This window comes from Colletotrichum gloeosporioides (assembly GCF_011800055.1).
Source record: "Colletotrichum gloeosporioides strain Lc1 chromosome Unknown consensus_21, whole genome shotgun sequence".
NCBI lineage: Eukaryota > Fungi > Ascomycota > Sordariomycetes > Glomerellales > Glomerellaceae > Colletotrichum > Colletotrichum gloeosporioides.
Window position 1 is genome coordinate 239,905 of NW_025544666.1, and position 16,887 is coordinate 256,791.

General features: G+C 54.5%; 1 pseudogene across 1 annotated transcript; it reads right to left on the minus strand.

Moving 5' to 3' along the window:
- Positions 1-339: 339 nt before the first annotated feature.
- GCG54_00013037 lies at positions 340-2,382 on the minus strand (annotated as a pseudogene). Its single transcript has 9 exons — positions 2,356-2,382; positions 1,873-2,283; positions 1,651-1,704; positions 1,490-1,592; positions 1,161-1,361; positions 1,089-1,111; positions 1,001-1,038; positions 817-954; positions 340-763 (listed from the first exon to the last, which is right to left on the minus strand). Coding segments are annotated over exons 1-9 (1,419 nt in total).
- Between the last annotated feature and the right edge of the window lie 14,505 nt (positions 2,383-16,887).

Here is a 16,887-nt window from a genome sequence, read left to right on the forward strand (position 1 = left end):
ATAGCGTTGCTGTTGCCTGGCGGTTGAGGATCCAGATGAAACACATCGCATTACGAAGAACGGATGGTGAAATTAGTGTGGCGTTGTCATTTCATGATTTATGTTGTGACTTTGACCTAATCTTCCAATCCCAAACGCCTTCGCCCATGCAAACGAGGTGCCTCCCATATGTCCTGCTCGAGGAAATGGGTGATATGCGGCCCAGCCTTTTGACTAATTACTCCACAGTTCACCTACGCATAGTACGGTTTCCTACCGCAAACGCTAAATCTGTAAAAGCAAGTGAGTGGATGCCCTGATCGTTGACACACAACATTCCATCACCAAGGATTTATCGACTTACACCTCCCAATACGCATGAACCGATCGATTCAGCAGCTCCTCTCTCACCTCCTCGCAAAAGTCTTTCGTATCTGTCTCCGTCCAGCCCAGCACGCGCGTGAAGACGGCCAGCGTAGACGCCTCGAGGCCCGCCAAGCTCCCCGCCTGAACCCACCAGCCCGCCTCTCGCAGCTTCTTCTTCGCGGGCCACGGGCTGACGGGCCAGATCCTCTTGTGCTCGACGACGGCCTCGAAGCCTGCTTCCTCAAGCAGCTGTTTGAACCGTGTCGGCACGTCGATGGAGCTTCCGATCTTGTTGCAGCCTTCGACTAGCAACGAGGACCACCTGGCGATGGCGCTGGTCTCGGGCATGGAGTCGTCTGGGCACAAGATCGGCCACGCGTTGTCCTGGAGCTCGATGTAGCCGCCAGGCTCGAGGTGCCTGCAACCAGTCAGATTGGGTTCTCGGTGCGTTCGGGGCGGGTGTGTAGCCACTCGAATGCTTGCGCCAGCATCTTCTCCCAGCTTTTGAAGCATGAGTTCATGTGCCGCACAAAGATGAAGTCAAATGGGATCGTCCATCTCCAGTCCTTGTCTACGTCGTCGATCTCAAACATGCAGTTTGGGGGCACACTGCCAAGTCAGCCCCCGTGTACGTCAGTGGGCTGGAGGGACATACTAGTCAGGCTGGATGGGACTGAGGTCGACCCCGGTGACCTTGATCACATTAGCATCTCACAGGATATATGGTCCAGAAGTCATCAAACCATGGTCTCGGGATGAAGGTCCGCTGCGACATGTTAGATGCGACCTAGCATGGCTTCGCTCAGAGTGCTCACCATATTCCATAGCCCAAATACCCGTACCGGTGCCAATATCAAGGACTCGCTTTGCGTTGTCCTGCATCGGGCTCATGCAGAGTTTGTCGTCCCATGTCAATAACCACAGCTGGTGCTGTAAGTCTATGATGGAGTGAGTGGGAATAGCTTCATGGTCTCCAACGGGTGGCATTACATAATCGATCTTGCTCCAGCTATTGACTGGTCAGAGACAGTTCACCAATGGTTGTAGGTTGAAGAGAGACATACGACATCGTTGGGCAAGATGTATTCTTCGGGTGTCATGGAGGTTGGTCAGCTGTCTCGGCCATGTCATGCGTCGTACTCACTGCCTTCACTGAGTTTGTGATACGTGCGGCCGTTCTCTTTGCAGTATTCACGGATGCTAGGTCGCACGGAAATTAAAGACGGAGGCAGCGCCTCGTCCAAGGACTGGAACGAGTCTTAGCTAAGCCGCAAACAGATGAGGGTACGAGAGGACTGGACGCACCTCGGCATCGATGGAGATGCGATCAAAGTCGGCATCGTCGTCGCGGTGGGTATCCTGCACGTGCAGCACGTCAGCAGAGTCGTGTACCCAGCGCACTGCCGCCCGCCGAGCGCCGATCGGAGCGGAAGATGGGCGGGCTTTCGGCGCGCAAAGGAGGGGCACATGGGACTGAATGAGTAAGGCGGAAGAGAGCGCGAAGGAATCAAAGGCAGGTCAACTCACGTCGTCCCCGTTTCTCGAATCAGACATGTTACCGGCGGCCTGGGTTTGCAAATCGCAAGTTCGTCCGGCCGCAAGGGGAGATGGACCGAGAAAAAGCGAATCGGCGGCACCAGCAGCACGGGTCACACAAACGAAAGCGTGTGAAATGGAGGGGGGAGGGGGGAGGGAGAGAGGGGACGAGGATTTTAGGGGTGTCTCCGAAACCGTGCTTCTTGGCCCAGATCTCCCTCAGGCACCTCCTCTCTCTCTTCTCCTAGGCCCCCTTCCGATCACCTCCACATCTGATGGTGCGCGTTGGTTCTGCGACGGCCGAACGTGAGGGTGTGATTGGTGCTGTGCCGCATGCATGGTCTCACCTGTGGCACCGTCGTGGGCGCGATTTCCTGGTCGCTGGGATGGGATGAAGAGGTGCTGCCGTCAGCGTCGGTTACAGAAGCTGGCGGCGGATGTGATTGGGGGCTTTTCGACGCATGTGTTGCGCACCACCCTGGACCCTGTAATCATCCACATCGTGGCCTGATGAGCAGTTCAGTTGTCAAGACTTGACTTGTGCGACCGTCTAGCATTCCAATTGTCACTATGAAATGTGTGAGACTGGACTCGCTTCGTTATTGTCTTTTCCAACATTCGTCGTAACATGAAGCAACGTGCTCGATTTATAAACGAAATACGAGAAATTCTCACTCCTTCGCTGCTACGTACAATTACACTCAGAATTGAAGGCGCTGTTTCAATTGCAGCCTCGTGCTTCCCAAAGTCTTGAATAGCATTATTTCAAAACTCAATATCCTCGAAAACTAAATAGTCGGTCAGTCTCTGGAAAGTACAAGTCCGAAAGAGACTAAGAGTGCGATCCAGAGAGCCAGGCCACAAGACATGTAGGATATACACACGTGGATTGCTCAGATTTATTTGAGAGATGACAACGGCAGAAATCCGATGAAAAGAAATGGCACGACTCTTACGTCTTGATTCTGATCTTCTGGCATTCCAGTCGCTTTCTGAGAGCTTGGCTGTATGCCTATCCACAAATTACAGATCATATGTGCCACTCAACTCAACTGCCTCAACTCGGGCTGGCATTTAAATTACAGCTACTGAGGCATTTTGCAGCGCTGCTGCCGGAGACTTGTTATGCGTATGCGCCGCTGCAATCGTTGATGCAGTCTTGTCTGGGTCGAGGTTCGCTACACCCTGAAGGGGGTACAGCTGTGCACTTAATCTATTAATAGTTAACTAGCAGCATTTTAGCCCTCGTTCGATCTTATTAAAGCAGAAAGGTGTCTAATAGAAGTATTTTTCTGACTGGATGTAGAGATGATAGACGAGGAAGGTAATATTTATCTAACTCAGCAGAATAGGTGCTTACAGTTCAACCACGTGGATAAAACGAATCCAGATAATCGAGGTAAGTACGTTAGGAAAACCGTAGAAGAATAAACATGGGACCGCCTACTTCTCCTGTGCTATACTGACTACTTTTCCTGTGGCCATACTCTTAGAGACCTTACCATCATCATTTCTATCATCGTCATTTCTATCATTGTCGCTTCTTATCGTCGCCGTCGTTATCGTCGTCGTCGTCGTCATTGTTGTTGTCGTTGTCGTCGTCGTCGTCGTCGTCGTCACTATTATCGTCTCCGAAAGGAGTACTTAAGTACACAGGAAATAGCCGCGCAGACATAAGAAATTCAGGCGGTCTCATAAACATAACAAATCTGCAGAAGAAATTGAAGTAGATTTCACGACAAAAAGCAAAAGAAACTCCTCGACGGGGAATTGAACCCCGGTCCCCGGCGCATTGTGTTCAATGACAAGCCGATATCCTCACCACTAGACTATCGAGGATTGAGATCTCTGAATTGAGATGTGTTGCTGGACCCCAATCGTGACTCATTCAGCTGGGGTCCATTGTGAAGTGGATGTTGCTTGAATCGGTGGGTCTCGGATGGGGCCTCTATGAATTTGTCGCTGTAAAGTCTCCCATTTCTAATTATCGGTTGCTGTCTGCCCGGAGAACTTTGGACTTGTTTGCGTCGTGGCTAATGCTCCGTGATTATGCCGGAAGCCGGTGTCCGAGATACTCTGGGCCGGCCGATGGAAACGCGGAAGGCGGGGCTCCTGCAGAGCCGGACGAGGGCGGAACTGATGTCACCAGAAGCCGGGCAACGGACTTCGTCTCGGGTCGTTTGGGCCCTTTGATGTGGTTATAGTGTTATTGTTACGGATGAGAGCTTTCGGGAAGCTGAATTGCTTAATGATGTCGCCTCTCAGCAGTCTCTTGTTACTGAATCCAGGGGAGAAGAAAACTTCCTTGTGCTAACTGTGTGGACATGTTCTGTCCGCAAACAGCTTACTCTAGCATACCGCATGTATCCTCGATGCATTTGCTGACTCTCAGGTCATACTGTTTGCCCACGATCGAAGGTTTGGTTCCTAGCCGATTCTAGTCTATTGATGTGTTATCATGTGTAGATGGAGTTGGTATTCGCATGGCAAGCGATTCGAGTCTCGCGGGTTATTAGGGGCACGTCGAAACTACCCGTCAACCCATTCAATTATATCTCAAGTTGGCAAACTTACATATGTACTTGTAGCGTCATTTTTCCGAGTGCAAATCACGTTATAGTCAACGAGAGGCAAGGCGTTGCTATGATACCGTTGGAAATGTAGCGAGAATGATGTTTCTGAGACACGCATCTCAGACCATGCTGCTGAGTATGTTGGTGCAGTAAAGGACATCACTGTCTTTGAAACACAAGTAGTGCTGTGCGTCTGTTTCATTGTTTTCCTGGTCGGCTGATATATGGGAACAAGATTGCGTACGTAAGAAGTCACTGTTGCCTGCCACCAGCCCGATGCGGTTCTACGAATAGGTTGATAAGACTTTCTTTCAATCCTCTAGATAGGTATTCTTCACCGTTGCATCTATCGGGGACGAGACCAGTTCATAGGTAAACACCAACCGCCGCTGCATACATGTCGGCTGACTTGCGACGACCACGTCTAAAGTAGGATATTTGTTTCCGCACGCTTCCACACAGAAGAGCGGAGAAGCAACACCCAAAGGGCCATCGTGATACGTAAATTCTCATTCGTCTTAGAAAGTATACATACAGCACTGAAAATGATTCGGAGGTTGGTTCCGCGGTTGGCATACCCGATGTGGAACATGCTCAAGCAACAGAATGCTGCCTTGTCCACACATATGCCTATCCTCAATTCTATCTACTTCCGTACATGAGGGAGTGGACATCACCCTGAACGTTACCTTTCAGCTGGACACCTTCAAACCCTGCGTGAACCATCTCAGCCCTGCATGAGGCGCCCGCAAATAAAGTCTCATCTGCCGATCGAGATGATCGGAGGCCGATACGACGACGGACGACCTCGTTACTCAGAAAGTATCAAATCATAACCCAGCAGTCGTTCGTTACGCAAGCACCAGGCATAAAGCCGAGCCAATCCCGCTTCTCCCGACGTCTGCTGGAAGCTTCCCCCACCGGAGCAAACTCTCCGAGACATGGACGCACCCCGCGGCCCCGCAATGGACGGAGCGGGGCACCTCGGATGCGGCATCATGAGCCTCAGCCTTCGGGCCTTCATCTTGTATGGAAGCAACTGGACGAACGGCAGAAATGGCGCCATGGCCGAAATACCCGATCATGCGGTGAGGTCTTGGCGACGCCCGTCGGTCTCTTGGGACGGAAACTGACAGCCTGGCACCCCTTCTCAGGGGGCGTCGTTGTCGTCACGGTGTACGTACGGCCGACCACCGTTTTCCCCAAGCGAAGTTACGCTGTACTTTATCCGGTATGTCATCTCGCATACAGGGACTTCACACTACGGCGGGCGTGCTTTAGCCCAAGGGTCTCAGCCAGCCTTAGCGACGCCGTATGCCGAGCCGTAGTATAGCCTCAACGGCGCGACGACGTCTCTCGCACGCCGTGAGAAGGTCAACCATAGGATTGACGTCGAGCAACACACCATCATCGCATCTCATCTGTATCTACTGAAGGATTGACAAAGTCCCACTCGCCATGTTTCTCCGCACGCCGAGGGCTGATCCGACTCGCATGCCATCGCACGACAACTCCTGCTGTTGAGACGCACCTTGGCGATGCGCGTCTGTGATGGCCTACACCCCCATCGTCATCCCTGGAGACGACAACGACCACCCAAAATCCAGATTCACAAGGATCAAACCAAGGTCATCGATCGGGAGACGCCTAATTCCATTCCCTGGCGGTCAATCATGCAGGCCCTTTCATCATCGCACATTGGCGTCGCATGCCATCCCGTCGACGGCGCTTCTAGACCCCGAACGTCACTTCCGGTCCCCCCAATCGAACCCCCGGTCGTGCTCGGCGGACAGTTTTAGCGTTCCTCCCTTTTGGGATGGCATGTCCGTGATGCCAGCTGGAGATCACGGGGGTGGAGGAGGGAGAAAAGGAACAACATTCCGAGGCATCGTGAGTCGATGGCAGTTGCTGGACAAGGAACAGGAATGGGGTAACGGTAAATGAGGGCCTCTCTCTGGAGGTCGGTATTGCTTTATCGAGGTGGACGATCAGGCGCGACTAGCGCGCTGTGTTGTTAAAGGCAGGACGGCATGAAATTGCGTTGCATGAAGATATTGGCACACCCCAAGGGAAAAGAGGCATATGCCGCATAGTAAGAGGGGCTCTCGACGAGACATGGTTTCTTTTCTGAAAAAGCCTCAAAATTTCGGCGTGCCTTCGGGCGTGCCGTGAACTCTGCCGTCATCAGCCATTCAGAGACTCTGAACAACACGAGAAGTAACATTCCCTTTGACTAAGGCAGCGAGACCTTCGGGACACGGCAAACTCTGCCTTCAGATGGCAGAAGAGCATTGAGACGACGGGACAGGCACCCTCGACTGCCTCTCACGATGATTGGAAAAGAGTCGAGTCAGCTGAGGAAACAGAGTGTGGTCTAACCATTTAACTCACGGCTTCTTTTTGCCCTCATGGCCTGTCACGTCCAGCCAAGAACCGAGTAATGGCACCATATCAAACGGAAGGAGCGACTGGCTCGACACTTTTCGTATGGTTACACTACGACTGGAAACAAGGAATAAAGAGTGTGTGCGTCGGTTGAACTGCCAACTGAACGCTGAGCATGCCCCCCAGCAAGACGACTTTGTTGGTTCCACTCAGCCTAATACTGAAGGAGCAGGCAACAGAGAGTGTGAATGAGAGAGGGGAGAAACCCACGAGAGCCGCAGGGCAGACAGTCTGCATCTGCACCCATAAACCTTCGCTCCTCGACACAATGAAATGCGGAGAACGGTTTGGGGGAGAGTACCCAATGGCCAGGAACCTGACAGCCTGCCCCCCAGATCCCAGCGCGGTTCGACGACGGTCTAGACTCGGTGAGGTGGCATTTCCAGCGGAACCATCAGCGATGACTCCTCACCCAGGGCAATACTGATCAGCACGGGTGTCCCCAGCGCGAAATGCCCACTGGGTCCCTCCGAGCAGAAGCTTGGCTCTGGTGAACCAGCTGCTGCTCCTCCCCGAGACTGCACCCCCCTCTCCCTGTAAGGATCCTGCGCCGGGCGAGCTGACGGCCTTTTGCTGAACTGAGGGCAGGATCGGCGATGTCAAAATGGAGCTCACGGCACGGCCCCAGAGTGCTGGAGAACGCCTCGGGGGTAAAACTGTGGGTAGGGAGGCGAGAGTCGAATCTTCGATGGCGAGAAAAAAGGTCCTTCGCCGAAGAGGATCCCCGAGGGACGCGGCGCAGGCTGCGAACGAGGGGAAAAGGTGGCTCGGTATCCAGTTGGAATCTGAGCCGAGTGGAATGAATGCTGCTGCCATCGACCCTAAGAAAAAACAGCTTTGCTCATCGACGATGAAGAATCGAGAGACACTCATCATCGGGACGCCTGACAGCCGGGCCCGCAGCGCCGGTGCGGACAGACTGACGGACGCATCAAAACATGAGACGGTGAGCCGTTGAAAGAAAGATTATTGGGTGAAGATAGTACGGCAGCAGTGCGCACCGTTGGCCAATAGCGGGCACTAATATCGATGCCTAGCATCGGCGTCCATGATCGCGATCGCAAACTAACCGGATCAATGTCAGGTGCACGGTTGGAAGCGCAACGCGATGTACGCGATAGTTGCATGCGAATCGGGGAAGGGCACGATACCCTCCTCCAAGGGATGCAATGGAATCATGAGCTTAGCGCCGGCCGAGGGCTAGCAGAAAATAGACAAGCCGAGGAGAGGGAATTGTGCGTGGTTGAACGACAAGGGTGGCCGATGGAGCAGCACGGAGATGGGAACCGAAGAAAAACTTTTGCCAATGGGATTCTGAAATCGATCGAGACGACGAAGGAGAAGAAAATTGGAAACATTGGCATGTCATCGAGATCCGGAGTGTTGGGAACAAGGCACCAAGGGCACATGGCACGCGCAAGCGAGCACAAGCGGCGGATGGAACAGGTACGGCACGCCACCAGCAGCGTTTCGATCGCGTTTCGTTTCGATGACAAGCATGGAAAGGGCTTTGCTTGCCGCGGACGATGAACCCGAGGGAAGGGGGAGTGTAGATTGTGGAAACCAGATGATGAAGAGATTGCGCTGAGACGCTGTTCGTGAGACTCACCGGACGCCGCTTGTCGAATTGTGCGATTGTCGATGTCGGCCGTCGATGCTGGTGTCGATTGTCGATGTGCAAAAGAAGAAACGCGGGCGGGGCCTGTCAGTTAGCCAGCTCCGGGGACGAGAATCTGCGTGCTGCCGCATTCCCGCGACGGCGCCGGAGGAGGCTTGTCTCGGTATTACAGACCCTGCACGACGACGACACGACACGCCTGCAGTCTCCCAAGTGCCTTGTGCAGAGACAGACAGACCCTTGGCGTCTCTCATCATCGTGATGTCGCGAGACAGCATTGCGACCGACCAGAAGTCTTGGTAGAGAGACTGCTGGACATCATCAGCCCAGGGATGAGTCAAATAACGCGTTGGAGAATGCAGATGGGGAGAGCCTTGGCTTGCAGTAAGGTGATTCGCTAGTTGGGATTATTCTCACGGTCGTCTCCTCACGAAGACATCGCCAAACAGCCCTTTGAACCATGCCACAACATGGAGATTCAGTCTGAGACGAACACCATGCCTTGGCAGCCGTCTATGCGGATCATCAACTGTTTGTGCATACGTGCGCCAGGGTCACCTGCTGCCGCGTCGACACCTCATGATGCACGGCTGATGTTGCTCTTTTCGTCTTCCCGAGCGGCGTGCACAATGCATAGGCGAGCATCACCAAATCGTGGACAGTGACACGGTATGTCGATGGCCGCTCGGGATACCTGAAGCTGAACGATGGGCAAATCATCCCCACACGGTTACCTAGCTGCTGGGAGCGGATGTGCGACCGATGGGGGCTTGCAACGGGTAAGGCTTGATAATGCCGATCAAGTTGGCGTGATTGGCAGCTGTCTTTGTAAGAACTGATGGAAATGTTCGATGCGGGCAGCAGTCAACGATTACGGCAATGTGGGATGCCAATCACTATTGCCCATCCCATCCAATAGTCGCGTCCGTGGGTTGATGTGGCGATGTGAGAGTGTCGCGTCTCTGTATAATTCGCCCCCTCATCGGCGATGTATTTATTTACATCGACGATGCGAGTGCGCTCGCAACGAGCCGAGTGGTGTGCTGTACTGTCCGGCATCCATCTGGAGACGCAAGACAGCGCTCGAGGGCCAAGACAACAGTCCGACGGACCGGTGAAAAAGATGTCTAGTTGCCCACCGGTCGTTACTGAAGGGAAACAGAAGCCTTGCCCTAGATCTGGTTTTGGTCCCGAGGGAGGACATCGATAACGATATCAACATTCGATGGTGAATCGCGGTGGGAGAATTAGGGTGTTCAGTTGGCTGGCGGGATGGGATTCTTCGTCTGATCACGATGCCTCGGCGAAATGGTCGATACCTGACAGGGAACTCGATGGGCAGCGTGAGTCTGCCCCTCCACCCCTCATCCACCCCCCATTCCCGCTCGACGATGGCTTTCGCAGTGGCGTCTCTCCAGTCTACTCACACACACAACACACGCACTAAGACGCGGCAGAGGCAGCCCAAGACCCCGTGGCCGCTTAGACAAAAAGGAAGAAAAGGCGAGACACTGACACGCCTTGACACACGGATTATCTGATAATTGTATAATTTTACCTTCCCGCAAGGGTCCTTCCTCTTCTTTACTAATGAGTAAAAATTATTGACGAGTCCGTCAGCCCGTGCCGAGCCCGAACGCTCGATCCGCTCTGATGATTGGCTGGGCTGTCTCAAGTCGCTGCCAATGTCAGTTCCTCTGCGCAAAACAGTTGGGCATGAGACGACACCCGAGGGGTCCAAGCCTTTGCCTTATGAGAGGGGGTGTGTGGGATCTGGAGGACACAGAGACACGGGGAGAGGTCTGGTGTCTACTGTAATCTAGTTGAGTTATTGGGACTGACGGGGAACGTGGAGGTCGCGGGGTTATGCACGTAGTAGAATGCCCGGTTGACCGAATGCGAGCAAGGAGGACGAGGAGGTTCGGGGCCGCAGCTCTGCACCACACGGAACGGCATCCTCGGCGCGGGCGGACTTGATGGGGCACACACCAAGACGGGCACCTCGCACTTGAACGGGTATCCGGGTGCGAGTATTGGGGGAGATGGGAGATAGGAGATAAACCTCACACTTCAACGCCGACGGTGCCGTATTCGCACCACACACGCGACACTCCGCTCCATTTGAGGGGAAGCACGGAGTTGGAGATTCATAACCCTGAGGAATTGAGCTTCTGTCTTGCGCATCCGTCGTTAATTCCGGCGGACGAAACCCTCGAACGCTGACAAAACAGCCTGCCTGCCGAGAAGGCGTGACTGTTTCGATGCAGCCTGGTGCTGTATTAGCGAGCAAAACAGTAACACTGGCGTTCCGCCCGCACCGCATTCTGCAGCCTGCGCGTTGTTCCCGCTGCCGTGCTTATCATATCATGTCCACATCAGCAACTTGGGCACGGCAGGATCAGAAGGGGCAGGCTGAGGTTTTGCGCTAGACAGCTGCTAGTGCTAACGATTATGTGTGTACGCGCAACGGGGGTGAGTGAGCGAGTTACAAGGGCCAAGGGCCAAGGGCCGGGCATGGCTTGCTGCAGCCACAGCCACGGGCGCGTTTCTGATGGTGAGATTATCTGGAGAATGGACGAGGTTTGGTGCATTGCGCAAGGGTTATCATCACTGTTTGATACGGATACACGTAAAAAGTCTGGAGGCGAGGGCGTTCGGCAGCGCGACAGGGCTTGCGTGGTCTTGTGTTGTATCCTTTTCTGCATGGCATTTCAATTTGGGCAATTTTTCTGCCTGTCCCCCAGACGGGATTGCGGACAAGCGGGTGTTTGATTAGACCACCACAGAGCCGGCCCCATGTCTCTCGTGAGTATCAGTTGATAACGGGACGGGCGAACGGGGGGAATTAGTGGTCGACGTGAGGGGTTGGGAAGTAGCATCGATGCGTGATGTTCCCGTCGCGAACACGACGATGCCATGCGAGATGGCCGATGGAAACACCTGATGAACGATGCCGAGTTGCGCTGTCCTGTCTGTTTCTAGTCCCTTGCGCATTCTTTCCGGTAACACGTCGCGCATAGTGCATAACTTATAGCTTTGCGTTGTGCACAAGAGCTAGAGGGGCACGAACGAGAGAATGCTCGGCGCCAGGAAAGGCTCCTCGGGTGTGGTTACGTGGTGGTGGTTGGCTAAGCTTCTTGGTAGCTTCTTGGAAGCGAGGCATGCACGTATCAGTCAAGAACGCGAAGACGCGAGGCGACACCTCTTTACTCGCATAGACACATACGAATACACTCACACCGTCAACACTAAGTGGAATATCCGCCGTTCCCCTCCCGCGCTAGTCTCTGCCCTATGGAAGTCACTCAAACTGACAAGACGGCTTGCATAATTCAATTGGATACATGTCGAAAAGAGAGTTGGGACGGTAGGAAACATCAGGCCCTTACGGAGGACACGCGACCACTCAGGGACGTCCGCCGTACACCACCATCCACAAAACGTAGAGCTGAAGAAAACGGGATCCTGGGTTTGGAAATCGACAAAGAGGTGGCGGGATCGACCAGGGTGGGTCGCGCGACGCAGCGCAAAGATCGAGAGTTTGCGGGAGTCATCAGAGGCTTTACCGTATTCGGACAGTTTTCCGTTACGCCCCTACGGCAGCTCCTGGTCGCCATGTGGTTGACTCCGTAACAGCCGGTAATCCCGCCTCTGCTCTCGCTCTCCGCCGTCGTCGCTGCCGAGGCCGCTTTACTATGACGGCTAGTTGCATAGACGGTGGGTGAGGTGAGCTGAGGTGGTGAGCCACTGCTGCAGCCACCTTTTCGCCGTGGCCGGGTAAACTGCAAAACCAGAGGCGAGCTTTTGAAGAGAAGGGTTTGGAGCAGTGCTGCATTGACCAACCACGAGACACTGTGGCTTGCAGCTCTTGAGGGGGGGAACTGCCGTCTCAAGATTGTGTGGTGTATATGTTGATGGATAGTATAACCTAAGGTATAGGCGCACAGATGGCTTCACCTGCAGCACCTGCCGAGATTAATAATTCGCCGGGAAAAGGCAAAAGCAGACGACCCTGAGTCGAGATGTTTACCTGCAAGAGGACAAGAAAGAAAGAAAGAGCAGACGGCGAGGGAAGGCCGAGGAAGGGTGCTAGAAGAGGGGTAATAGAGTTCGTGCCTCTAGCTGGTGCGCCATCGCGAGAAGGCCGCTTTGTTGACATGCGGAAAGACGAGGGGTTTTGGGGGGCTGATTGGAAATCGGAGAATGCCATGCGCGGCACATCTGGGATGGGAAACGAGAAAAAGTCACGATGCGAGACAGAATCGCATCCCGTGGTCTTTTGACGGATAGTGCGGGCTGGCAGGGGGCTTTGCCTTGCCTTCCAATCGAATGACTTGTTCGCTGGATGTCACACAAAGTATGTTGGTCGTTTGTGTCTGCTGTCTCGAAGGCACTGCTGGGCGGAGGTTTGTGTCTGTTCAATCTGTTGTCTGCCTGGACAACCATGGTGGTCTAGACGTTCACGTTGAGTTCTTGGCTTGATAGAGTTCCCATTTTTAGGGTTTTGGAAATTTCGAAGTTGATGGGTGCGCCGCGGCGCGCGAGCGCGAAGCGCCCTTCTCCCCGCGCCCCCGAACCCGAGTCGAGTCCAATCTCGGCGGAATCCTACCGCCGGCCGTGTCTCTGGGCGCCGCCGCCGTTCCTTCTCACGATGGATCAGAAATTGCCATGCAGTCTCAGGCTGAGAACTCTCGCGGGGTCGTCGCCAAACTCTCTGCATCGAAATGAAATGTTTCTCTTACTCCCTCACGCAGATTAATCCCTCTCAGCCCTGTGCCGCGCCTCCCCCAGCATTGGCAATGGCATGGCATGATATGGGGGGAAAATAGCCACGGAAACAAAACGACGAGAGGAGAAAATAGCTCTGAGGCAAACGCAGATTGATGAAGAGTTGGCCCATGCTCTCGTCGTCTTCTCCATCCCCATTGACACTTCACGCAGCTGCGGTCCTGCCCTATCTTTGGTGTTGGTCTCTGCTTCCATCATTGGGGGCCACGGCTCTCTCGTTGGCCCGTCGGTCCCCAGTTCGAATATACAAGAGACAGCACCGCCTGTACGCCAAACAAATTCCCCGACCCCGGGTCCCTCTCGCACGCGCAGCGACAGCGATGGTGCCGTCGGTTCGCCGAGAGGCAGACCCTCCCCTCCCCGGAAGGCCGGGATATGGAGTCGGTGGAAAGCTCTAGGACCCCGAATCGAACACTCTTCTCATCCTTCAACATAGCCTTCGGGATGAGGGGGGGGGGGCCTCGTTGATTGGGGAAAGGATGGCGGCAGTAAGGAATAGAGGCACAATGCGTGGCGCAACCCTTATTTCTTTCCGCTGCGGTTGGTGGTGCTCGTCCGCAGCAGCTCTTGTCAAACCATGTCCCGGAAGGATAGTCCCAGCTGATATCAACCACGGGGACAGGTATCAAATCTCGATGGCCCCCCTCCAATGCCTTTCCGTCTTTCCAATGGAGGCCGACGTCTCCTTTGACCGGTCAACCCAGGACCCTTACAGCGGTGGTTTACAGCAACATGCAACTCCCTCCCAGAGTCGCATGGTTCGGGCCCTCCGTCCGTCCCAAGGCCACTCAGAGTTTGAGGACGTTCCCGTCCTGTGGATGCGCAATAGTGTCCACGCACGGGGTTTCGAAAAAGGCCAACGTTTTGGGCGTGGTGCGTGCGTGGACTCTCACTCTGCAATGCAGCCTGCGCGCGTTTTTTCTCCATATCCCGTACCCCATTGTAATTTACCCTCCGTCAGAAAGTTTCCCATCTTTCTGAGGTTGATATGCCGTATTATCCACGACGGTCCCCAGTAGTAATGGGCACATCAATCCCAGACGTCCATGTCGGCGCGGCCCCAATTCTGTCAGTCGCAGGTTATTCTGATCAAAGGATTGCGAACGTCTCCAGAGGTCTGAGGGGAGTCGAGACGGTAGTCCACAAGGGGGGATCCGTCGGCGATCCGGGGTGCTCCCCGTCAGGGGACTTGGCTTCCTCCTCCCACCATCTTGTGCCTCATTGCGACTTCTAAGCTCTCTTCTAAGCGTGATGGTGTGCGTACGCATGTCTTTCTGCAGACTGTGACCATTCATATCGCGTGTTTGGTGGCGAGTCGTTGGTGACTTGGATTTCACCAGATTCCCATTCCGACCCCAGGCAGCCGTGGAATTGGCCAAGGGCCTGCATATTGGCATACACGGTCAACGTGAAACCTTCAACCTCGTGCTCTATTTTCAACATGCCTCGAGTGAAGAGGCTCGTATGTACCGTATGCCGTTCTATCCTATCCCCTCCCTTGCTTGGTCAAAGGTAAAGCGAAAAAGCAATCCAACCCAAAGAAACCCACTTCTCCCCGCGCGGCCTCCCTGTGAGACGCCAACATTCCACGTAAGACGGCCGGCGTCGACATCGCTTCGCGGCCGTGTGGCTCCCCTCCCCGTCTTGATGAATGAGAAGCCGAAAGATGGAGGGAACCAGCTGGTTAACCCAGCGCCACAGGTTCCTCTTGCTAGCTCCGCCGTTTTGTGTCTGTATTGTACGCTATGCTTGAAGCTCCATCAAATCCCCTCTCTTGAGGCTTCGCCTCGTCTCGCCTCGGTCCCCCAGAAGTCCTGTAATCGAGATGCGCAATCAAGCCACTGTCTACCAGCGTCTCGGACTGATGAGCTGTGTGCATGTGTCTTGGGTTGACCCCCTGGGCATCCTGGCATCGGCGATGGATTCAGCCTCCATGGATGTGATCAAGCGTTGCGACGCAAATATGGGAATGGACATCAGAAATAGGTCTAGAAGTCTGATTGATCATATTATCGTCCGTTTGGACCCTGAATCCGCCCATGTATTAAAACTCCCCGAAGCCCCGTCCCCCATCACCCCATCGTCCATCTGCCGTGACACCCCGTTCTAGGAAACGCATCCTTTGTTGAGCCCGTCGAAACATTTCTTTTCTTCTTCTTCGCCGTCCGCGACTGGCTCGTTTGCTTGAAATAAGCTCCCCACTGGCTGGAACGTAAACACACCGAGTGTCCGCTTGAAGACCAACCTCAGCAAGGGACCGGACCTCCAGAAAGAACCTAACCCATCACACCCGTCCTCGAAGGATACACGCTTGCGCAGTGCGGAAGCGAGCAGGCCTCAGAAAACGAGCACACACATAAGCGAAAGTACGAAGAGCAGGCCTCAAAAAGCTATCGAAACCCAAAGAGCCGGCCAAATTACCTTGGGATTGAGCACCGTATCAACCTGCCATCCGCAGCGCTGCCCAAGGCTAGTCCGACCAAGAAGCTCTTGAGTCGAAATCGTCCCGACCAACCAACATCAACCTCCTCTTCCCGTCGTCGTCCTCTTGCTTCGACACTGCCGTCACAACTGTGCTGAAGCCAAGCTGCACACGCCCCCCCTATCCAGCTGAACTTGTATTCGCGCCCCGGTAGAGCAAATTCACTTATCGTACGAGGCCTCCTCCCCCTTTTGTGCATGCGCGCACACCCCTTCATTTTGTGCATATGCAGCGGCATGCATATACCGTAATAAATGCAGCATGGACTAACGCGAGGCCCCCAGGAACCTTAACCCACGTCAACTTTACGGTGCGCACCCCTCCGTTACCACACCACCGCCGTCTCCACCCTCGGCGTCGACCGTCTCGCCCATCCCCGACCGTCCGTCTGCTCGTCGACCGTCGTCGTCCTCCCCACCCACACCATCTCGCTACGGTAGAGAGCAGAACACCGTCTGCCTCTGCACAAACTCGCTCACGCCCTCTGCATCTGCACCGCACACCCCTCTCCACGCCCCTTCCCTCGGCTTGGCTGGGCTTGGCTTCTGCCCTCTGCGCAGTCTTGTGCCTGACGTTGCACACTCCCCCGGTTCCCTGTCCTGTCTTCTGACTGAGGCTGGGCTGGACAGCAGAGACACCTACGCACCCTTGTCAAGCTGGGCGTCTGCACCATCTCCCCCCCAAGCACGGGCTTGCACAAAAAACACTCTCTCTCTCTGGAAGACTCGGCAACAGACAGACAGCGGTCGGTCAGTTACCTCCGTCTCCGAACAGACAGCAGTCGGTCAGTTACCTCCGTCTCCGAACAGACAGAAGAGTCTCCGCGGTTCTTGCACAATTTTGACGCTTGCCCTTCATCCATCTGGTCTTCTGTCGATCCCACACACCCCGAGGGAGAGCAACTCGCACGCCCTCTGACAGACCAGACACCTCACCCTGGTCCTCATTTTCACTCCTTTTTTCTTCTTAAGCTACCCTCCCCCCTGCCTTCCCACCCCCCTCTTGGGTTGTGCACCACACTTCTTCTTATCCTCCCAGGCTACTCTACCTATATATCATCAAGCCTTCCCACAACCACTTATACCGGCCTCACTTCCCAC